The 25,051-nt window shown below is 39.5% G+C and overlaps 1 protein-coding gene across 1 annotated transcript; it reads left to right on the top strand.

Annotated features, from left to right (window-relative positions):
• Positions 1 to 3,085: 3,085 nt before the first annotated feature.
• LOC126425032 (uncharacterized) lies at positions 3,086 to 23,174 on the top strand. The gene is made up of 4 exons (XM_050087940.1): positions 3,086 to 3,242; positions 11,701 to 11,749; positions 20,657 to 20,721; positions 21,922 to 23,174. The coding sequence occupies exons 2-4, from the start codon at positions 11,724 to 11,726 to the stop codon at positions 22,887 to 22,889; spliced, it is 1,059 nt and encodes a 352-aa protein (XP_049943897.1). The 5' UTR covers positions 3,086 to 3,242; positions 11,701 to 11,723; the 3' UTR covers positions 22,890 to 23,174.
• Positions 23,175 to 25,051: the final 1,877 nt, after the last annotated feature.

Raw genomic sequence — 25,051 nt, 5'->3', positions numbered from 1 at the left:
ATGTGTCCACAGCAACTCGAAAATTGAAAGATGGAACACTAACCAATATCACTTGTCCAATTGTATTGAAAGACTACAATACCAGTATGAACTATATGGATAATTTTGCTCGACTAAAGTCAGACTATGCTATTGACAGAAAAAGCAAGAAATGGTGGATGGGATTTTTTTTTCACTTTTTAGACTGCAGTGTGACAAACGCCTTCATTATGCGCAAAAAAATTGAAATGGAGCAGTTCTCCAATGAAGACTACCATCGAGAGGTGTACAAAATCTTGTAGGTTCCAAAAATAGTTTCAGTGGCAGCTAATTTTGCTTCTGTATCCCAAAGTAGTATAGCAACCCAGATCAAATCACACAAACCATACACAGACGAGTATTCGCGACTAAAGCAGTAAACATCAACCAATTCACCCATCATCTAGAAGATGTGCAGTTTGCAGTTCAAAGAAAAATCCAGTGTGAACAGTGTGGATATGTTCAGTGTGCAAAGTACCTTTGTATCTGAGAGCAGGCAAGAACTGTTTCAAGAGATACCACGAAAATTAAAAACTAGTTATTTCAAAGTTCAACCACCAAATATCGAATTTGTATACTGTAATGGGGTGGTGGTTACCTGTAGTGACCACATTTAATGTTAATATTTTGTTGTCGTTTAAGTGAATTTTTACAAACTCAATGTATAAAATAGTAAAAAAAAATTGAAATTTGCCAATAAATTTTCTTGCCACACTAGGGTAAATTTTAGTGGCGTTTACCTGCCCCTCAAAGAGTTAGTCGAGATTCTGCTAGGTCACAGAGGTCAAAGGTGCTGGAAATATACGTTTATTTTACAAGTGTGGAACTTAATTTGTAACCAAACATTGTACTACTGTGCAGAACAGTCAAAGATGGCGACAATACAAACACTGTTATATTTACTGTACATAAAATTTTAATGAGGGACAAGAATAGTTTTAAACCTCTGAATTCAAAAATAAATTTCCATATCACTGTAATATTTCACTCAAAGACTAAAGCAAAATATTATGATCATTATACCAAAATAAAAAAGTATTTTTACAGTATTGACTGTTCTGCAGTAATATGAACTTCGGTTCATCAAGTTCACATCAAGTTCACACTCTTAGTATCAATAGTTTTTAATCTATTTCGTCACATCAAATGACGGTGTGTTACTCTGTTAGAAATTAGTGTTTATAAGGAATTGCTGAATGCTTGAATGGTATTCCTGTCGCACTGTTTAAAAACATACTGCCACTTTAGAAAGTATGTACTTATTTAGTTGAAGATTTTAGCATGACGCTGATTTTCTATGTACATAAACAAACGATTCTAGATGTGTGTTGTGGGTGCCTTCGGTATCAGACTTTGTCTCATGAACCACACTACACACAGCTTTCACCTTTCACCATAGCTATTCTGTTTGACGTTACTTGATCACTTTCAGTGTTTGGTGTTACAAATGTAATGGTTTCAATCAATCTGACCATGTGATAAGCGCTTATATTAAATGCTTGACGTAAATTTACCACTGGACATCCAGGCTTTTAAGCACAACTGGTATTAAAACTTTATCATATTCCTGCCATATTTAAGCATCACATCGCATAAGTCCCAGTCAAAATTTTACGTCATTCACATGCTTCGCTCCATTTTCTACAGTTACTTCTTTTACGCTGCTTTATTAGAGAAAAAAGGAGATTAGTATTTATGGTTTTTCGACAACGAGGTCATTAGAGTGGAGCACAAGCTGGGATTATGGAAGGATTGGGAAGGAAATCGGCCATGCCATTTCAAAGGAACCATGCTGGTATTGGCCTGAAGTGATTTAGAGGAATCACTGAAAACAAAAACCAGGATGGCTGGATGCAGGTTTGAACCTTTGTCCTCCAAGTGCATGTCCCATGTGCTGTGCAATGCGCCACCTCACTTGGTTGCTGCTTCATATCTGTTTCTTGGAAGCTTCCAGCGAAATACACTTGATATTTATCGCAAATAATTTTATTCTGTTTCGTTACATTCCATTTCCATTCGACTGGATTTAGATGACAATGATAGGAAGGAATCAGAGAACATGCAACCCTGTTTCTCTTATTATAATCTTCTCCAATCTGTAAACAGACTTCATTTATCGTAACAGCTGCAAACAGTTCTCACTTACTTCTATCACTAACCTGTTGTTGTCCTTATGATGATAGTGTTTTTCCTTTGTGGGAAGCAAGAGTGTCAGCTTTATTTTCTAGGTAGTCAGGACTCGGTATGTTAACTAGGATGGAGGATCAACGAAAGTTGTGGAAGTAGTTTCAAGCATGTCCCAGGAAATGCGTTGGAGCCCATGCTCTTCGTGTTGTATATTAATGACCTTGCACGTAATATTAATAATAATCTCAGATTTATGTCAGATGATCCAGTTATCTATAATGAAGCAGTCTCTGGAAAAGTCACACAAATACCTAGTCAGAGATTGATAACACTTCAAAGTGATGAGAGTATCGGTAACTTCCTTTAAATTGTCAGAAATGTAAAATTATTCATTTCACAAAGCGCATAACAACATGTGAGAACGTGAAATGGACTGATCACACAGGCTCAGCCGTAGGTAAAGCAGGTGATTAACTTCGATTTATCGGTAGGACTGTTGAAAAATAAAATAATTCTACGAAAGGAGATTGTTAACAAAACTCTCGAGCAACTCATCCTAGATTATTGTTCATGTTTGTGGAACCTGTAACTAATAGGAACAGCAGTAAGATATTGCACGCGTACGAAGGACAGCATGAAGGTCACATGGTTTTTGACCAGCCAAAGAGGGTCACGAAAAATTTGAATTGGCCGGCGATTGATTGTAGGATTCGCGCGAAATTTTCTGAGTTGCGACATCAGCGGAATAAAGAGAATCATCTATCCATAGAGTGTTGATTTTAATTCTCTTTCATCCCAGTGCTTGGCGATTTACGTATCTAGATGAGTAACTTTCCTCTAACTTCCAGGTTTGCGCAGATTGCAGCTGTGCGCCAGTGGTGCTGCATTGAAAATTGTGCTGTAATCACTGACTTGAAACAGGGAAGTGGAATGTCTCGTTAGCGGCAGTGAACTTCTATTTCAGTGATCAGTAGTTTGTTTATAGAAATTGTGTGTTAGCGAAAAACGTGTTTCAGTTAGTTGATTGGTAATGTTTTGATCTGCTACTAAGTTCGCTGCTGTCAGAATTAAGAAGAGTGTGAATATTTTTTTTAAAAGTGAGTTTTTTTTTCATTTGAAAAAAAATAATAATATAGCTAAGTATTTCTCATTGTGGCCGAGCGGTTGTAGGCGCTTGTCTGGAACCGCGAGACCGCTACGGTCGCAGGTTCGAATCCAGCCTCGGTCATGGATGTGTGTGATTTCCTTAGGTTAGTTAGATTTAAGTAGTTCTAAGTTCTAGGGCACTGATTACCTCAGATGTTGAGTCCCATAGTGCTCAGAGCCATTTGAACCATTTCTCATTTTGTATTGTGATCTCGTATTGTGTGTGTCTGTGTGTGTGTGCACTCAAAAAACAATTCTGTATTAAACTTTTGCATTGTACTTTTAATGCATCGAGCAAACATTTGAATTTATGGAAGTTTTTCTTAATGTTTAATTTTTTGACGCACTGCTTTGCTTATAAAAGTCAATTCTAAGCATATAAGAAGTGTGTTGTGGAAAAGCTCAGCCAACTACAATGAGAAGCATGGTTCTTGTGAAGTGAAGGGAAGTTAACTAGTATGGCTCTGTATGGTAGCTAATTTTTGCCTTTATATCCTTCACATAACTGAGGATGGCGTCAGTCACTACACAGTCTGCAAGAAATGTTAATTTTTAAATTTATCACGCTCGCAATTTTGATATACCCAATACAGTCGACTGGATGAAAAACCCTAATAGCTTTGCAACGCCCTGAACAAAGCACACAGCCAACACATATTTTATTTTATTTTGCATCCTTGTACTAATCAATTACTCCATGTCTAGAGATGTAATAGCAGTTGAAAACTGCATGTTATAGTCATGCCAAACCCAATTTGCACTCTTAAAATAGTATAATCTAATAGCATTTGATACAGGTAACTGTTGGTAAGTATACTTTTATATGCCTAGACTTATGAAAAGCTTTCAGTTCTGTGCTACACTGATGCATGTCCAAGAAAATGCACAAGTAAAAAAAAGTTAAACAAGTCTGCAATGGGATAAACATGTTTTTGTCAGTTGGATAGTGACTTTTTATATTGAATGTAGAATCCGCATAAACAGAAATAATTCTGTTTTACAAAGGGTGCTCTACAGGTTTCATTATCGTGCATTTATCGTGAATCTCTCACCCCACACAAAGTCCCAAGCGACTGGAAAAATGCACAGGTGGCTCCTCTATACTAGAAGAGTAAAAAATGGACCAGCTAAATTACAGATCAATGTACCTAACATCAGTTTGCTGCAGAATCCTTGAACATATTGTATGTTCAAATAAAATAAATCTTTAGATCCTGAGACCCTCATGTACATGAATCGGCACAGTTATAGGGAGCATCGCTCTTGCAAAACTCTGCTTGCCATTTTCTCACATGATATACTGTGAAGAATGGATGAAGGGCAACAGGCAGATTCCATATTTCTAGGTTTCCAGAAAGCATTCAACACAGTGGAGACACTTAATGAAGGTACGAGCATATGGAATAGGTTCCCAGATATTTGAGTGGCTGAAAGACTTCTTTAGTAATAGAACTCACTATGTTGTCCTTGATGGTGGATGTTCATCATAGACGAGGGTATTGTCAGGAGTGCCCAAGGTGGTTGTGATATTCTATTTGTCTACCATGCTATCCTATGTCTCCTTCTTCAGTGACTCCTTTGATCACCAGTGTGGGGCACGTCCCTCTTCTTTATTACCTCCTGGAGTTCACTTTCGGCTATTGCTCTGGCAACTTCTTTATTACCCCCGGCAGTTCACTTTCAGCTATTGCTCCGGCAGCTTACTTCATGATACCTACCACTTTCCCAATGGGTGTGAACTCTCCACCGCTTTGCCTTCGTGCGGTGGCCTATGTTCACATGGGACTTCATTCGCTTCCTAAGGACACAAATCCAGCCTGCTCTATCACCATAAGTTTCATGACCTTCACACGGAACTTCGCGACAGTACCTGTGTGTACACTGATGGCTCTTGTAGTAACTGTGGTGTCAGGTGTGCCCTTGTCATTAGCATCAATGTTTTTCAGTATCAGCTTCTGGAACATAGTTCAGTATTTACAGTGGAGCTCTTTGACCTTTATCACGCCACTCAGTACATTCGGCAACACAGGCTTTCCAATTGTGTCATCTGCTCTGACTCTCTGTGCCCTTCAGAGCCTCTGTGTGCTGTACACCATCCATCCCTTAGTGCAACGGTTCCAAATAAGCTTTCACTTGCTCACTCTTGATGGAGCTGGTGTGATGTTTATTAGGACGCCCGGTCACATCGGTCTGACGGTAAAGGAGATTGCTGGTGCTGCTACCAAGGCTGCTGTCCTCTTACCTCAGCCTGCTAATTCTTCCACTCCCTGCGATGATCTCTCTGTCACCGTCTGTCAGCAGGTGGTGTCATTGTGGAATCACCACTGGTCTTCCCCTCGTGGGAACAAGCTACAGGGAATTAAACCTCTCCCAGTGGCTTGGCCAATCTTGACTGGGCCATCTCATTTTAGCTAGGTTGTGTGTTGGGCACTGCCTTTTTAGCCAGTGCCATTTGTTAAGTGATGATCCCTCACACTTTGTACTTATTGCCCTCAACCTCTGACAGTTCACCATTCCCTGACAGAATGCCCTTTCTTTAACCATTTGCTCTCTCATTTGTGTTTGCCATGTGAGTTATCAGCCATTTTAAGAAACAATGCATGAGCTGTCAAATATGTTTTACTTTTTATCCATTGTAGCAATATGGCAAAGGACATGTAACTTTTAGTTCAGAACCTCTTTTGGCTCTAGGGTGTATTTTATTGACATTTCTCCGTGTCACTGTTTTTAGCCATATTTCCTTTCGTCAATTGGGCTTAATGCTTAGCCGTTTTTAACTCCTTTTTCATCTTTGTGTTCTACAGTTCTGACATGGGCACATATGACTCTAGTTGTTTTTGCGCCCTAAAGCAAAACAAAACAAGCAATTCTCATTGCCTGTGATCAGTGTTCAGAAAGGTGGATTACTGTTTGAATTGTCCAGCATGCCCTGTGTGATTTCTGCCATGCACAAATTGTCAATCAAAATTGAATGTAGCAGTCCAGAGTTTACCCTACTTCCTTCACAAGTTTTAGTACTGTGATACGATAGTCGTCCGTAACCAGATCCCACACATGCTCAATGATATTGTCATTTTGGCTTGTTGAGGACGTACCTGATTCACTGCCCTCTGATATGTGGCTGTCTTTGAAGAAATTGTACCTTGGATCACTCCTTTATCTGTGAGTTCCCAATAGCTTTCTCCCCAAAAGCGTATTGAATCTTGTGAATCGTTTCCAGTTTGGAATCATCGAGTTGTTCACAAAATTCGATGCAATATCGCTGTTTGATGCAATATTGCTGCTCAAATTGTGCTTTCATTTTACAATCTACAGCTTGTAGCAACAGTCTATCATAGTTCACTGGAGTAATGCAGGAAACCTAGCAAATGGAAATAAATGCAGGTCATTGCCGTTTTCAAGAAGGGTCATGCTGCAGATGCACATAATTATAGGCCTACATATGTTGACAGCAAACAGTAGTAGAATTATGGAACACATTTTATGCTCGGGAATTATGACTTTTTGTAATTTTGTTACAAAAATTTCCTCTGTAAAAGTCAGCATTGATGCTGCAAACAGAGATCCTGCAAAACTTAGTTTGCTCAGTTCCTCCATGAGATCCAGAGCACTGTAGACAATAGTGTTCATGTTGATGCTGTATTCCTTGACTTCAGGAAGGTATTTGGCATCATCATGCAATGCTGTCTAGTGGAAAAAGTATGAGCTGACTTCCTTGCAGATAGAACTCAACATGTCACTTGACAGATGTAGAGGTAATTTGCAGAATACCCTAAGGAAGCGTGCTACGAGTGTTACTGTTTCCAATATATATATGTGACGTAGTAGGAAGCATTGAAAGTTCTTTAAGACTGTTCGCAAATAATGTACTTTTCTATAAGAAAGTAGCAATGCCAGAAGACATCGATTTGCAGAATGAACTACAGAAGTGTCTGGTGCAGTCTCTTGCACTTGACCGTGAATGTAAATAAATGTAACATGGGAAAGAAATCACTTGCTGTACATCTACAATATTGATGACAAATTGCTGGAAACAATATCTACCATAAAACATCTAGGAAACTATACAGAGTGACCATAAATGTAGTGACCATATAAAACAAATAGTAGGAAAAGCAATGCCAGACTGGGATTCGTATGAAGAATCTTAAGCAAATGTAACTCTTTCCCAAAAGAAGCAGCTAATAAGGCCCTTGTTAGATGAGTATTGTTCATCAGTCTGTGACCATTTTAGGTAGGACTGATAGAAAAAAGAGACTGTAATGAGAAAATTCAAGAAATTAGACCTAATACATAAGCTTACCAATAGTCATTCTTCCCACATGCCCTTTGCGAGTTTAACTGGGAAGGGAGGCTCAGTTAATGGTACCAGAAGTACCCTCTGCCATACACCATCAAGTGACTTGTGGAGTATTGATTTAGATGTAGAAACTGGATGAACATGTACTCCATGCTGGCCATTTACAGGTTTTTTGAAAAAATGACTATTTCTGTTTAAGAGTTCCTCTACGGCTTAGGAGTTGTCAAGGACATCAATTGATATTTGAAAACAGCTGCTGGTATCTGTCTGGAATTATATTTCCATGGATGGACTGTTGGAGTTTTATACCTTCATATTTCATTCCTTTCTGTATAAAACTTAGATTCATTAAATGATGAAAAAGATGATTTTTCTTCTCAAACTCAGATCGATTGTTGATAACAAATTCCACACTTGTATAAATATACTGTGAGGCTATGGTTAATATTACCAGCTGCTTGAAAGAGATTCGTGTTAGATGTACGTGTGTACACCCCAGATGTATCCAGCGATGGTGAAGCAAGGCATTAAGACCTCACGCTAGTTCTCTCGTGGCAGCCATCTGCGCTGCCAAACTCAGGTTAAGTGGCATTGCCAGTCGGAAAACACAGTTGCCTTCCAGTCAGCCACCAGGCTGTAGCACACTGTACAGCCACCCATCCATAACGACCTCTTCAAATTTTCCAGTGACATCTTGGATATACAAGATTTGATAGTCACCAGGTAACCAAAAATGACAAGTCTATAAGCAAGACTTACACCATTATACAGCAGTGAACCGCCCTGAAGAGGACCGCACAAAGTCGGTTGAAACATCAATAATTTAGCTGTTTTAGTAGTTACCATGATGCAGTCCAATACCCAGAATTATTTTATCCAAAATGGCACTAAGGAATTTCAGAATTAAAATATTGATAGTAAGCATACCATATGAGGACTTGTTTTGTTTTAGAAGTATTAGTAAGGGGCAAGAAAATGTGAAGCTGTCAACGATGGCCTAATTAGTAGCAACTGTTCTGAAATTTGCCTGGAAAGACTTGAGAAACCCGTGGACATCTAATATGTAGGAGCCCACATCATCTCCTTAATGACAATGCATTTTTGAACAATGTTTCTACGGTTACATCCATTTTAGTGTGTTATATTATGATATGTTGAATATTTTGAGAGGTAGTAGCACTCATCAAAACAAGGAAAAAAAGTCCATTAACATGGGCTCTAAAATGTATACCTTAAGAGCTGCAAGCACTTGTTTATTTTTGCTACTGTGACATGTATCTTTTCTATTGAAAAAAATGCTTATAGCTCTTAAGATAAGGTAAGCACTTAGAGTAATCATTTTAGAGCCCATGTTTATTGGAAAACATGGAGCTTACAGCAGAAGAGATGTGTTTCACAGTATCGAAGATAAATAGTGCTCATGTCTCTTAAGGTATGCATCTTATGCATCTGGACTTTTTTCTTGCTTTGATATTTGTCATTTTTTTTTTCAATGAATACATTTGGGCAACCACATGTTGGAAAGCAAACAGACACAGAGTAACATTTATTAAATTAAGTTTGTCATCACTTCACTTGGGCCTCCTTTGGACCATGTAAATAACTACTTCTGATTTAACTTCAGAGTTTCCAGTAATTTTTCATTTGATCAGAATACTGGTGTTTCCTGCCTTCTGACCACTTTGTTCCAACTGTCTTTTTTGGTTTTCTCTGGAGCTGGGAAAATAAAACCTTCTTTCAAAACATATCATTGTTTGCAATTTTGTGTTCTTAAATGTTCACTTCTGATTTCGTGGCGCTACTTGCACCAGAGAGATTTTTTTGCAACGGACATGTTCAAAAATTTTCTTGTGCGACCTGTTTTCATTCCTCGAAACCAGATGGCTGTAAAACATCTGTCTACGTTTTCTCATTGTGGCATTTAGTTGTTCAGTTTTCTTATACAGATCTTCATTACTCCTGTTTCGGTATTCACTGTTGTGTTTTACTTTCCCTATTATTTTCTCAGAATTTTCATTTCTTTCTGTTCCATGTTTTCTATTTTTCCTGGTGTAGTCAAATTCAGGCGTGCAGATGTGTATAAACATTCTGATTTTCGTACTGTAACGTAGTGCTGTAATTGTTTGAGAGATGATTGTAGACATCCTTGGTCAACTGAAAGGTCTTTCCCATCTTCTTTATTCATTTCCATGTCATGGCTGTTCTTCTTTATTTAAATTTAACCAATTGTAGTAAACTACTTGGAATAGTCAAAAGAAACTTTGGTGAACATTGGAGGTAAGAAAAACAAATCATATTTAATAATGTAATATGAAATCAAACTGTTCTACTTGGCAGTGAATGTTAAATTCTTCTTCAGAATTATAACATGAGAATAAACAGCACACAGATGAGATTTTTGCACTCCTTAAGTGTTGTCGCTTTGATGGACAGTGTTAACCATGACATTTAGTGTATGGTGTAGAAACATACCAATCTAAATTGCAACACCATGTTAGTAGGTGGATGAAGAATAAGTTCTACTAAAAATCCCAAGAAAGGAGAAGTTTAAGAAGACCACAGCGTCAATGGAATGATCACTTTGAGTAGTCACAGAATGGGAGCATACTCAGTGCTACTTATGTGCGTGATGGTGGTGTGATGCGTAGATATAGTTTTACATCAGCTGAAAACCGTTATTTCTGCGCTCTAGTCTGATTTTTGAAGTTTTTAATATGTTTCACAGAATTAATTACAAGAATATCTTCACTACAAACCATCACATCATCTTGGGGGATATTTCACTAATTTAAATATGCGTGATTGTACAATGTCATAGTCATCCCAATGATTATGTAGTGCTGACATGTAGTTACCTTGTCGATTAGTGTCAGTGGTGAAAGCTGAGTTGTCATATTCATTGCTATGTTGAGCCAACTGCATTCAGAATCTTCAAAAGGAGGTGATGTGTGTATTCTAAGAGAGATTACCATTGACATCCAGTGGCAGCAATTTGTCACTGATTGAGATGAATGTCAGTCCAGAAAAACTGGAGCTCCTGCTTATTAAGAGTTAGCCTGTTAACTGTGGATTAACAATTGTACTTAGCAGAACAGGATTTATTTCATTATTCAGTTCCTGACCTGATTCTACAACCATTACTCTTGGATCGTACAAAAAATATATATAAAGATGATGTAACTTACCAAACAAAATCGTTGATATGTTGATAGACACACAAATAAACACAAACACACACCCAAAATTCAAGCTTTCGCAACCCGTGGTTGCTTCATCAAGAAAGAGGGAAGGAGAGGGAAAGACGAAAGGATGTGGGTTTTAAGGGAGAGGGTAAGGAGTCATTCCAATCCCGGGAGCGGAAAGACTTACCTTAGGCGGAAAAAAGGACAGGTATACACTCACGTGCACACACACATATCCATCCGCACATATACAGACACAAGCAGAAATTTGTAAAGGCAAAGAGTTTGGGCAGAGATGTCAGTCGAGGTGGAAGTACAGAGGCAAAGATGTTGTTGAATGACAGGTGAGGTATGAGTGGCGGCAACTTGAAATTAGCGGAGGTTGAGGCCTGGTGGGTAACGGGAAGAGAGGATATACTGAAGGGCAAGTTCCCATCTCTGGAGTTCTGATAGGTTGGTGTTAGTGGGAAGTATCCAGATAACCCGGATGGTGTAACACTGTGCCAAGATGTGCTGGCCGTGCACCAAGGCATGTTTAGCCACAGGGTGATCATCATTATCAACAAACACTGTCTGCCTGTGTCCATTCATGCGAATGGACAGTTTGTTGCTGGTCATTCCCACATAGAAAGCTTCACAGTGTAGGCAGGCTAAGTATTTCCGCTCCCGGGATTGGAATGACTCCTTACCCTCTCCCTTAAAACCCACATCCTTTCGTCTTTCCCTCTCCTTCCTTCTTTCCTGATGAAGCAACCGTGGGTTGCGAAAGCTTGAATTTTGTGTGTGTGTTTGTGTTAATTTGTGTGTCTATCAACATACCAATGGGTAGCTTATTTCTGTTATATGAAACTGTTAAGCAACCTGTGGCTTGTATTTTTACTGTGATATGTAATCCTCAACTCATAGTTGTTCTTTTATTAATTTCAGCTGCTGTGCAGATTTAAACAACCATGTTTCGAGACAGGAAGCCATCAAGGTAAGTATTTTATGTGGTTCTAATTGCCCTCTTTGCTGAATTAATATATGTGTAACTATACTCTGAGGTGACAAAAATCATGGAATAGTGATACACAGATATACAGAGGGCAGTAGTATCATGTACATGAGCATTTAAAAGGCAGTGGTTTGGCGGAGCTGTCGTGTGTACTCAGGTGATTCATGTCTAAAGGTTTCCAACATGATTATGGCTGCACAATGGGAATTAACAAACTTTCAACATGAGATGGTAGTTGGAGCTAGACCTGTGGGACATTCAATTTCGAAAATAGTTGTTGTTGTTGTTGTGGTCTTCAGTCCTGAGACTGGTTTGATGCAGCTCTCCATGCTACTCTATCCTGTGCAAGCTTCTTCATCTCCCAGTACCTACTGCAGCCTACATCCTTCTGAATCTGCTTAGTGTATTCATCTCTTGGTCTCCCTCTACGATATTTACCCTCCACGCGGCCCTCCAATACTAAATTGGTGATCCCTCGATGTCTCAGAACATATCCTACCAACCGATCCCTTCTTCTAGTCAAGTTGTGCCACAAGCTCCTCTTCTCCCCAATTCTATTCAATACCTCCTCATTAGTTATGTGATCTACCCATCTAATCTTCAGCATTCTTCTGTAGCACCACATTTCGAAAGCTTCTATTCTCTTCTTGTCCAAACTATTTATCGTCCACGTTTCACTTCCACACATGGCTATACTCCATACAAATACTTTCAGAAGCGACTTCCTGACACTTAAATCTATACTAGATGTTAACAATTTTTTCTTCTTCAGAAACGCTTTCCTTCCCATTGCCAGTCTACATTTTATATCCTCTCTACTTCGACCATCATCAGTTATTTTGCTCCCCAAATAGCAAAAGTCCTTTACTACTTTAAGTGTCTCATTTCCTAATCTAATTCCCTCAGCATCACCCGACTTAATTCGATTACATTCCATCATCCTCGTTTTGCTTTTGTTGATGATCATCTTATACCCTCTTTTCAAGACACTGTCCATTCCGTTCAACTGCTCTTCCAAGTCCTTTGCTGTCTCTGACAGAATTACAATGTCATCGGCGAACCTTAAAGTTTTTATTTCTTCTCCATGGATTTTAATACCTACTCTGAACTTTTCTTTTGTTTCCTTTATTGCTTGCTCAATATACAGATTGAATAACATCGGGGATAGGCTACAACCTGTCTCACTCCTTTCCCAACGATTGCTTGCCTTTCATTCCCCTCAACTCTTATAACTGCCATCTGCTTTTTGTACAAATTGTAAATAGTCTTTCGCTCCCTGTATTTTACCCCTGCCACCTTTAGAATTTGAAAGAGAGTACTCCAGTCAACATTGTCAAAAGCTTTCTGTAAGTCTACAAATGCTAGAAACATAGGTTTGCCTTTCCTTAATCTTTCTTCTAAGATAAGTCGTAAGGTCAGTATTCCCTCACGTGTTCCAACATTTCTACGGAATCCAAATTGATCTTCCCCAAGGTTGGCTTCTATCAGTTTTTCCATTCATCTGTAAAGAATTCGCATTAGTATTTTGCAGCTGTGACTTATTAAACTGATAGTTCGGTAATTTTCACATCTGTGAATACCTTCTTTCTTTGAGATTGGAATTATTATATTCTTCTTGAAGTCTGAGGGTATTTCGCCTGTGTCATACATCTTGCTCACCAGATGGTAGAGTTTTGTCAGGACTGGCTCTCCCAAGGCTATCAGTAGTTCTAATGAAATGTTGTCTACTCCTGGGGCCTTGTTTTGACTCAGGTCGTTCAGTGCCCTGTCAAACTCTTCATGCAGTATCATATCTCCCATTTCATCTTCATCCTCTTCCATTTCCATAATATTGTCCTCAAGTACATCGCCCTTATATAGACCCTCTATATACTCCTTCCACCTTTCTGCTTTCCCTTCTTTGCTTAGAACTGGGTCTTGATATTCAGGCAAGTGGTTCTCCTTTCTCCAAAGGTCTCTTTAATTTTCCTGTAGGCAGTATCTATCTTACCTCTAGTGAGATAAGCCTCTACATCCTTAAATTTGTCCTCTAGCCATGCCTGTTTAGCCATTTTGCACTTCCTGTCGATATCATTTTTGAGAAGTTTGTATTCGTTTTTGCCTGCTTCATTTACTGCATTTTTATATTTTCTCCTTTCATCAATTAAATTCAATATTTCTTCTGTTACCCAAGGGTTTCCACTAGCGCTCGTCTTTTTACCTATTTGATCCTCTGCTGCCTTCACTATTTCATCCCTCAAAGCTACCCATTCTTCTTCTACTGTATTTATTTCTCCCATTCCTGTCAATTGTTCCCTTATGCTCTCCCTGAAACTCTCTACAACCTCTGGTTCTTTCAGTTTATCCAGGTCCCATCTCCTTAAATTCCCACCTTTTTGCAGTTTCTTCAGTTTTAATCTACAGTTCATAACCAAGAGATTGTGGTCAGAGTCCACATCTGCCCCTGGAAATGTCTTAAAATTTAAAACCTGGTTCCTAAATCTCTGTCTTACCATTATATAATCAATCTGATACCTTCTAGTATCTCCAGGGTTCTTCCATGTATACAACCTTCTTTCATGATTCTTGAACCAAGTGTTAGCTATTATTAAGTTATGCTCTGCACAAAATTCTACCAGGCGGCTTCCTCTTTCATTTCTGTCCCCCAATCCATATTCACCTACTATGTTTCCTTCTCTCCCTTTTCCTACTCTTGAATTCCAGTCACCCATGACTATTAAATTTTCGTCTCCCTTCACTACCTGAATAATTTATTTTATCTCATCATACATTTCATCAATTTCTTCATCATCTGCAGAGCTAATTGGCATATAAACTTGTACTACTGTAGTAGGCGTGGGCTTCTCGTCTATCTTGGCTACAATAATGCGTTCACTATGCTGTTTGTAGTAGCTTACCCATACTCCTATATTTTTGTTCATTATTAAACCTACTCCTGCATTACCCCTATTTGATTTTGTATTTATAACCCTGTATTCACCTGACCAAAAGTCTTGTTCCTCTTGCCACCGAACTTCACTAATTCCCACTATATCTAACTTTAACCTATCCTCCTCCCTCCTACCCCCGGGAGTCCGCTTCCGTCAACTGCTCCATTCTCTTTCCTTCCGCTTTTCTAAAACCTTCTTGACAACTTGGGGTACAGCACCGCCTTGGCTCCGTCCCCGGATCGACTTGCTCAGAGACCTATGTCAATTTCCCAAGGATGGTACCCCTACACTTGTTTACCGTCGGGCATTTGCTGCTCTATGTGCACAAATGACGGAAGCCACATTTATTTACACCGATGGCTCGAAAACATCGTTAGGTGTAGGGAGTGCCTATATTGTTGGCGACACCCCAAATCACTTTCGGCTTCCCGACCAGTGTTCGGTTTATACTGCGGAGCTTTACGCTGTTCTCCAGGCTGTCCACTACATCCGCCGCCATCAGCGGATACAGTACGTAATCTGCTCAGATTCTCTCAGCTCTCTCCTCAGTCTCCAAGCTCTTTACCCTGTGCACCCTCTGGTCCACCGGATTCAGGACTGTCTGCGCTTGCTCCACCTGGGGGGCGTCTCAGTGGCGTTCCTCTGGCTCCCGGGACACGCTGGTATCTGTGGAAATGAGGCGGCCGATATAGCGGCCAAGGCTGCAGTCTCTCTTCCTCGGCCAGCTCTTCAGTCTCTTCCGTTTACCGATCTACGGAGCGGTTTATGTCGCCAAGTCACTCATTTATGGCATGCGCATTGGTCAACACTTCCCCACAATAAATTGCGGGAAGTGAAAGCCGTTCCTTGCGCTTGGACCTCTTCCTCCCGAACGCGTCGTCGGGAGGAGGTAATTTTAGCCCGACTCCGGATAGGGCACTGTCTTTTTAGTCATCGACATCTTTTAAGCGGTGATCCTCCCCCACTCTGTCCCCACTGCTCTCAGCTGTGGACGGTCAGACACCTTTTAATTGAATGCCCCTATTTTAATCCGTTACGCTCCCGTCTACAGCTATCGCCTGATCTATCGTCGATTTTAGCAGATGACACGCGCTCAGCTGACCGCGTTCTACAGTTTATTAGAGACAGTGAAATGACGTCAGTCATTTGAAGCTTTTTTTTGGGGGACAACCAACCCCTTTCTATAGTGGACTTTTAAGCATTCCTTCTGCCTTTAGTTTCTTAATTTTTCTGACTTTGTTTCCATTGCTGCTGATTTTAAATTTCGTTTTTTTCCTGTTTTCTACGTCACGGGCTGGGCGCTAATGACCATAGAAGTTTTGCGCCCTAAAACCACAAAAAAAAAAAAAAAAAAAAAAAAAAATTTAACCTATCCATTTCCCTTTTTAAATTTTCTAACCTACCTGCCCGATTAAGGGATCTGACATTCCACACTCCGATCCGTAGAATGCCAGTTTTCTTTCTCCTGATAATGACATCCTCTTGACTAGTCCCCGCCCGGAGATCCGAATGGGGGACTATTTTACCTCTGGAATATTTTACCCAATCATACAGTAAAGATGCATGCCCTCGGGAAAAATTACAGCTGTAGTTTCCCCTTGCTTTCAGCCTTTCGCAGTACCAGAACAGCAAGGCCATTTTGGTTAGTGTTACAAGGCCAGATCAGTCAATCATCCAGACTGTTGCCCAAGGCCAGATCAGTCAATCATCCAGACTGTTGCCCCTGCAGCTACTGAAAATGCTTCTGCCCCTCTTCAGGAACCATACGTTTGTCTGGCCTCTCAACAGATACCCCTCCGTTGTGGTTGCACCTACGGTACGGCTATCTGTATCGTTGAGGCACGCAAGCCTCCACACCAACGGCAAGGTCCATGATTCATGGGGGGAGGGGAAAATTGTTAGGGACTTCAGTTTTCTGACATCCACAGTGTTAAGAGTGTGCTGAGAATACCAAATTTCAGGCATTACCTCTCACCAGAGACAATGGAGTGGCCAGTGACCTTCATTTAACACCCTAGAACAGCAGCATTTGCGTAGAGTTGTAATTGCTAACATACCAGTAACGTTGCATGAAATAACTGCAGAAATCAATGTTGGATGTGTGACGAATGTATCTGTTAGGACAGTGTGGCAGAATTTGCCGTTTATGTGCTATTGCAGCTGACAACCGACGCAAGTGCCTTTGCTAACAGCACAGCGTCGCCTGCGGCTCCCCTCCTGGCTTTGTGCCCGTCTCAGTTGGAGTCTAGATGACTGGAAAACTGTGGCTTCGTCAGATGATTCCCAATTTCAGTTAGTAAGAGTTGATGGTAGAGTATGAGTGTGGCGCAGACCCCACGAAACCACGAACCCAGGTTGTCAACAAGGCACTGTGTAGGCTGGTGGTGGCTTTGTAATAGTATGGGCTATGATTGCACGGAATTGACTGGGTCGTTGACTGAAAATGATTGTGTTCGGCTATTTGGAGACCGTCTGCAGCCAGTCATGGACTTGATCAAATTTCTGTGGCTGACAATGTTCCATGTCACCGGGCTACGATTATATGTGACTAGTTTGAAGAACATTCTGGACAATTTGAGTGAATGATTTGGCCACCCAGATCCCGTCAAACATTTATGAAAAATAATCGAGAGGTCAGTTCGTGCACAAAATCCTGCACCAATAGCACTTCTGCAATTATGGCCTGCTATAGACACAGCATGGCTCAATATTTCTATAGAGGACTTCCAATGATTTGTTGAGTCCATGCGAAAATGGGTTGCTGCACTATGCTGGGCAATAGGAGGTCCCGCGCAATAATAGGAGGCATCCCACGAATTTTTTCATCTCAGTGCACATGTGTTGTCTTTACCACTATGCAGAGAGCCATTTTAATCAGTCTGTTATTGCTTCTTTGTTACAGCAGTGGGAAGTGTTATTTCTTGTTGATTTAGATACACAGATTGTTTGCAATTGTTTGCAAAGGAGTGTTGCTGTTTCAAAATTTAATAGAAACTTTATTTCTCATTGTAATTCAGTGACAGCAGCTGATTAACCTTTGGATGTTTACTATATGGCTCCTCTGACTGTGCGCTGTGTGACAGCAAGGTTATATAAATCTGAACAAAAGTGACATCGCCATTGACATGTCTTCGAGCAGACTTCGTTGAGAAACAGAACTAAGCCTGTTGAGATAGGGGTTTGATTGTAGGCATTTACAAATTTGAGAATTGTGTTTGATTTTATACTGATTAAATATTCCTGAAAACACTGGTAAGAATGTTGTGCGAAGGAAACATAAAAAAAACACATAATGTGGAATCATTGCTATGATTAGCCTACAAAATTAACAAATTGGGAACTTTTAAAGTGCACATTAATAACACACACATATTGTTGCTAACTATTGCAGTGCAGCAGACTCGTGTCACATTGAGTACAGATGTCAGTGACAGAACAATATGTCAAGCAGTATAATGTTCGACTTTCTCATTCTTCTTACTTCTCAGAAGTTGTGACTATAAAATTTCTATACAGTACAATGAACTAAGTTATTCTATAAGTCTGTGAAGTCAGCGACAGTTCTTCTTTCATTAACGTGAAGTTGGAACTTGGGCTTCCATTTGCGAAGCTTCTGCACTTTTCAGATTTAAACACCAGATAATTTTGTTTTTGTGGTCTTCTTTTCAGAAAAGACTCCTTCTCATCTGGAATCACTTTAAAGTTGTGAAGAAATTTGTATGTATATTAATTCTTGAATGAATGACTCTGTGCAACTTGTAACTGAATCGAAGGAAACTTTTGTAGAGAAAAGTTATAATTATGAGACAGAATTGTTTGACAGTACTGTCTCTCTCACCCTGATGTTTGAGTGATATGGCCTTCTTGTTTAACCTTTCCCAATGAATACCTCCATCCTCTCTGGGGATGGAACCATTAGTTATGAAAGCTAAGAAGTGTCTCCTTTCATGTGTGTATGTCAGCAATACTACACATTTGGCGCCCTGGAGGCAAATGGCTAAGTCAAATGAAAATAGCAGCAGTATGCATATAAAGGTAAAGCTGACTCAGCAATCAAACAACACTTCAGTACAAAAGTTGCAATAATGTCCTGACTTTCGTGCTGTTCAGTGTTGTCATTGACATCTTGTTGCACTTGTCCAGTCTGCTCCATCATGAGCAAATCTGTTTGTCTTTGCATAAGTGTGTTGAGTTTCTTTGCTGTTTGTGTTATGTTTTAATGACCTTGCAGGCAGTAGCAAAGTAACCTCAGAATTTTTGTAAATGATACAGTTATTTGAAATGAAGTATTGTCTGAAAACAAGTGCAGAAATATTCAGTCCTGTCTTGAAGAGATTCCAAAGTTGTGCAAAGATTGACGACTTGCTTTAAATATTCAGGAAATGGTCAATTCATGCAAGTACCTGTGTGTAACAATATGTAAGGATATAAAACAGCACCATTGAGTGTGTGGGACTCTTAGCGAGTGGGACTTACAGGGGATATTGAATGTACACAAAGGAGGGCAGCACGAAGGCCCACAGGTTTGTTTCACCTGTGGAGAGTGCCACAGTGAGGCTGATAAAACTGAACTGGTACTTGAAGATAGATGAGAAATATCATGAGAAAGTCGACTTAACAAAGTTTCAAGCTGATGTTTGTAGCAATATACTGCAGAGTGGCACACAGAAAGCCGTCCCGAACCGGAATGTCGACGTGCGTGCGTAGCATTACTAGCTTGTCAGTTTCTTTGCCCCCTTTTAACTGCAGTAGTGTGTGAGCAGTTCATACGAAAAGTAGTCGTTATAAACCGTGTACTTCATTGTCATGCCTTACTCCATTGAAGAACGTGTGTTCGTTGTTGAAGAATATGTGTGGTCTGAATCCATTAAAGATGTTCATGACACTTTTCCTGCAAGTAATATTCCTGCAAAATCAACGATTCAGGATCTAGTGAGAAAGTGGCGTTAGACAGGCAGTGTTGTTAATTCAAAGAGACATAGTGTAATATAGCAAGACAGTCACACAAATGTTAGCATCCTATAACTGGCACATACAACCGGCATAGAAGTGGCACTTTTCAGGTGCTAGTTATGATGGGGATGGCATGTAGCCCATGTTCCTAAACGAGTGTTTTACTTTGAGTTGATTGTGAGTAGATGCTAGTCTAGGAGATCAGAGGAAATGAGTTAAGGATGCAATTAAAGCTAACATGAAGATGTTGTCAAAGTAATATTAACAACTCAATCCTTGACCCTTCATCCTGGAGATCATTAGCCCACAGCGGGACACATTTTTTGAAAACAGCCAACAGATAATGACTGATAAGAAGCAGTGTAGGAAAGAAAGGAAATGCTGACATGAAATGGAAGGATAGAAGTTGCTCCACCTGTGACTGTTTTATCAGCGTGGCAAGCGGTGTCCCTCTTGCATCAGGTTGTGCAGTCACCACCGCATAGCAAGACAACCTGCTTGACAATGAGTGTTTGATGGGTTGGTGATTTTACAAAAAATGATTCCATTCGTAAATATAACACAAGTAAAAACTAGCTGCAATATCCCTTACTAAGCCTGCCTTCACCACAAGAGGGAGAAAATAGTGGAGCACAATATTTGTACATCTCACCAGTGAATTAAAAGTGCGTATACACAATAAAAATAAATGGAAATAGCGTTTCTCGTGACTGGGGAGAATTGATATTCAGTTGGATAGATTGCTACCACATAGAGAAGGCACTGAGTGGCCGACGGGAACATTGAAAGAAGGCCATTAGAGAGTGTAAGCTTTCATCTTGGATCTTCCATTGTTTGATGTGTGGGAAATCAATTGTTCTGTATGTTGATGAATGTAGTTGCCCCGCACATTTGATTTCTGGGTTATAATTTTCATTTGTAACCACCGGTGTTACAAGACCTAATTGTTTTGTGACTCATTTGTGGTCAGTACTTAAACGTGAATTCTTTTTTTTTTTTTCTACAGAGGACCAGCAGGAAGAGGCAGAGAGGCATATCGACCCTTAGGCTTAAAACCCCGAGGTGCAGGAGGTAAGAGGAGTTGTATTGTAACACATTTCAGAAAAACGTTCAAAAACTGTAATGTTCTCAAAATACTGCTAATAAATTTGTAACATTTGTTGCCTGTTCATACTGAAAAGTTTTTGAACTATTTCAACACTAAATGTTGATACAACTACTTTCCGACGTGAAGGACTTCAAGAAATTTTTACAGTTTTGCTTGTAGTGTGTGCATCCTTTGTTATATATGTCACAATGATTTTTTGGTCTACTGTGTGAAGTTCTGCAAGCAAAGTATCTTGCACAGACAGGAGTTCCTCAATATTTACAGTAATGCATGTTCCTTCCTTATCATTTGCTATAACTTACTCCTGCAAGTGACCCCATATAGTATTGCCTGGTCAAGTCAAATTTCTTCTGAAATGGCAGAATCCATTGTGGGAAGATCTGTTTAATAATTGAAGTGGCTGTGACATAGGCTTGAAAAAAATGCAGGCCATTCCCATTTCACAAGAAGGATCACCAGGCAGGTGCACATAATTTTGGAAAGTTATTGCTGCTATTGATCTATTGTGGAATTATGAAATATGTTTAATACACGAATTGTGGTCTTTTTGAAGAATGACAATGTCTATTAAAATCAACACAGCATCTGCATACAGAGGCCACATGCAACTCAGGAAGTCCACAGCACCATAGACAAAGGCATCCATGTTGCTGCTGAATTTTTTACTTTTGTATTGTTGTGTAACAAACAAAATCTGAACTTACAGAGTATCGAACCAGATTTGTGACTGACTTCAGGACTTCGTAGCATACATAACTCAGCAAAATCAACAGCTCTAAGTGTAATTTCAGGAGCACGCCAAGGGAGTGTTATAGTTACTGTTACTAACTCTATAAATGGTCCTGTGTATAATGTTGGAAGATCTGTGAGGCTGTCTGCAGATGCTGCTGTTGTCTAGTAGGAAGCTTGGAACACCAGAAAGAAGCCTTAATATTGGTATAAATTGTATTGAAAGGTAGACTAAGGTTTGGGCTTTTGTGTAATAAGAATTTTGTAAATGCACTTTTTTTTTTTTTTTTTTTTTTTTAAATGAGGACAAGACTTACTTACAAAACAAACCTCATAGTTAATGATATGGCTGGGACTATGATTAGCTTTGTCAAGTAATAGAATTTTTTTTATCTGATTATAATCATATGTTTCTTTTGCTTTTCCAATTCTAGGTATTGGGCCCTGGCCTACCAAAGGAAGACGATTTGTTGATGCGCCTTACAATATTAATAAGAAGAACAAACTGAAAGAACAAAAGCAGGTACAGACAGCTGTAAATCCACGGGCTGTTGCAGAAGATTTTGTGGGGTACAGACAGAGGATGTTGATAACACTAGATCCCGATCGAAAATTAGAGGAAAAGGAAATAGCCCAAATCAAAGAAGCACTCCTAGATGCTCTTGAACCTCTAGAGGATGGGTATTTTCCACAGTTTTACGGGACTTCCGTGGCGAAGGGTGCGCTTGTTATGTCTTGTGCCAACGAGCAGACAAAACTCTGGCTAGAGAGAATTGTGCCAGACTTGAAGCCGTGGAAGGGTGCAAAGCTCCTAGTAAAGCCTAAAGGGGAGGTCGCACAAGGAACTAAGGTGCTACTCAAGACGCCAAAGTTGTTTGCCAAGACAGAGCCAAAAAAAATCTTGCAGATGCTTGGCACTCAAAATAAAACCCTCGATACAAGCCTTTGGAAGAATGTCAGTGTGACTTCTGAAGCTACAGGCCAGACTCTAGTCTTCATGGTTGATGACCAGTCTGTCGAAGCCATCCGGGCCTTGGACAATAAAGTTTACCTCGGATTAGGCAATGTTGATTTAGTTATCGTAAATGAGGAGGATGGCAAGCAGACCTCTGCAGATACAGATGAGAAAAATGAGGAAGAGAGTGACAAGCAGACCTCTGGAGATACAGACATGAAAAACAAGGAAGGAGATGCCATGCAGATGTCTGTAGATGCAGACATGAAAAATGAGGAGGAAGTCGCCAAGCAGACACCTTCAGATACAGACATGAAAAATCAGGAGGAAGCTGCCAAGCAGACGTCTGTAGACACAGACATGAAAAATCAAGAGGAAGCTGACAAAGAGACATGTGTAGATACAGACATGAAAAACAAGGCAGAAGCTGACAAGCAGACCACCTAGATACATATGTGACTCTCACAGAACTGAAGTGCATTGAAGTTCGTATTGAAGAAGGAGGCCCAAATATTTAGACTAGTGTTGCTCAAATTGAGCAAATTCATTTTCCTTCTATAGTGCAATGAGCAGGACAATGTCTGTGCTTAAAATTTCTGTGGCTAGGGCTGGACCTGCTTCCAGCTACAGTACAATCTTGTTAATTTGGACTATGTGGGATCAAAAGTAAGCCTAAAAATACAGGAGAATGTGGTAAAATGAATAATAAAGTTGTAGCCTTCGAGCCAGAAACTCGCTTGATACTGCCCTTTTGTTAGTCTGCCCTGTGCAAATGTCTTTGTAACTACCTGCTTACCATGGTCGAGCCTCAGTCTTCCTGCACAACTTCTAACTCTCACACTCCCCTCCAGCATCAAGTTGATGAGTCCTTGATGAATCAGGTTGTGTCCTGTCAATTGATCCCTTCCTTTACTCAAGTTGAGCCATACATTTCCATTTGATACAATACATCCTCAATTATCCATCCTGCCCATTAGATGTTCAACATCCTTCTGTAACATGTCAAAAGTTTTTTTTCCCCCCTACCATTTAATGTCCATGTTTCACATTCATATAAGGTTACTCTCTATACTCCAAACCCTTAAATTTATATTAAATGTTAATATATTTCTCTTTCACAGGAAGCTTTTCTTGATTTGCCAGTCAATTATCAGTTCTTTTATCACCCAAATAGCAAAACTTAGCCAATTTTAACATCTCACTTCCTAGCCCAATTCCCCCAACATCACTCAATTTAAATAGAATATACTCCCTGACCCATATTTTTCTTTTATTTATGTTCATCTTATAATCTGTTTCAAATGAATCATCCACTCCTTTCAAGTAATCTTCCAAGACTTATGATGAGAAAACATGTGGTTAATTTTGATTTAAAATTATGTAACAAACAAAATTTACAGCTTGTCGAAAAACAAAAACTATTGTCTTTGCGGTACTTTTTCGAAAGACTTGTTGAGCTGCAGTGGAGTGCCGAGGTATGCTGCCTCCTTTGCTCCATATGTAGCTTCTTTGTACTTGTATTTTTCCAGTGGACAGGCACCGACTGATGTTTTCAATACCTACATCAGAGCATCCATTTAATTGTTCATACATTATAAAAAATCGTCTTCAACCTTCTCAAACAAATTCACTGAAAGTTGTAAACACGCCACTGCATTTAAAAGTTGTTTAATCTAAGAAATGAAAGTAAAATGTTCATCAGAAATTAATTGGGATAAATGAGGGCTGGACAAAGGAGGATGTAACATGAGATACTTTAATGTAGTCTTTATATGATAGGTCTTCACAATTTTGAACATTTCTTCCTTATTATAGACTTTTTAAAGTCGTCGTATTTCCTGACAAATAAAGTGAAGTGTTAGTTGTTCTTTGTTTATTACTTGGAAATGCATGATTACTAGTGAACGATGCCTTTTTGTAAGCTATGCACTACTAACATATGTGCTGTTTTCTTTTTGCGATTACTAATGACCTAGTGATATAAAGTGTGACACAAGAGCGAGCATATGACAAAAAAAAAATGGATCTAAGATTAATCCTTGTTTGGGAAGATGTCAGCTCTGTGAAAAGAATTTCGTGGCATATGAAAATTTGTGCCAGACTGAGACATGAACCAAAATTTCCCTATTTCCACAAGCAGCTGCTTTAACAAATAAGCTGTGTGAGTATGCACCCACTTTCACAGCATTGATGATGATTTTTTTCCTATTTGGGTTCAGCATGTCTGACTGGTTGTCACAGACCTCATTTCATGGCATTCTTCATTGATTTCGTCCTTATTGCTCCATTTCAGTGAATATAATTCAATTGATATCCACATGAAACTTAACACACGATAAAGCATGTAGTAGTAAGCCAAATTTCTATGCAGTAAATACAATTTTAAAGGATTTGCTTTTACTAAATAAACTTTAACATGAAATTTTAATTGAAAATCCCAAACACTTTATTTTTATTCATAATATTTGTGCCCATTAGTACGCCTTACAAGTTGATCCGCAGCAAGGCTGATACCAACATTGTTGAGCTTTTACCCAGTTGTACTTTTTTGTAACTGCTGTCCATAACATATCTGATTGGTGAGGATTCTTGTAAGATATTGACAGTGG

The sequence above is a fragment of the Schistocerca serialis genome, chromosome 10 (genome assembly GCF_023864345.2).
Source record: "Schistocerca serialis cubense isolate TAMUIC-IGC-003099 chromosome 10, iqSchSeri2.2, whole genome shotgun sequence".
Lineage (NCBI taxonomy): Eukaryota > Metazoa > Arthropoda > Insecta > Orthoptera > Acrididae > Schistocerca > Schistocerca serialis.
The sequence above is the reverse complement of the archived record's forward strand: the minus strand, read 5'-3'. Positions and strand labels throughout refer to the sequence as shown.

Coding starts and splice junctions, on each gene's coding strand:
- LOC126425032 (XM_050087940.1), top strand. CDS start 11,724: ATGTTTCGAGACAGGAAGCCATCAAG. Junction 11,750..20,656: donor CGAGACAGGAAGCCATCAAG/GTAAGTATTTTA, acceptor TTTTTTCTACAG/AGGACCAGCAGGAAGAGGCA. Junction 20,722..21,921: donor AAAACCCCGAGGTGCAGGAG/GTAAGAGGAGTT, acceptor TTCCAATTCTAG/GTATTGGGCCCTGGCCTACC.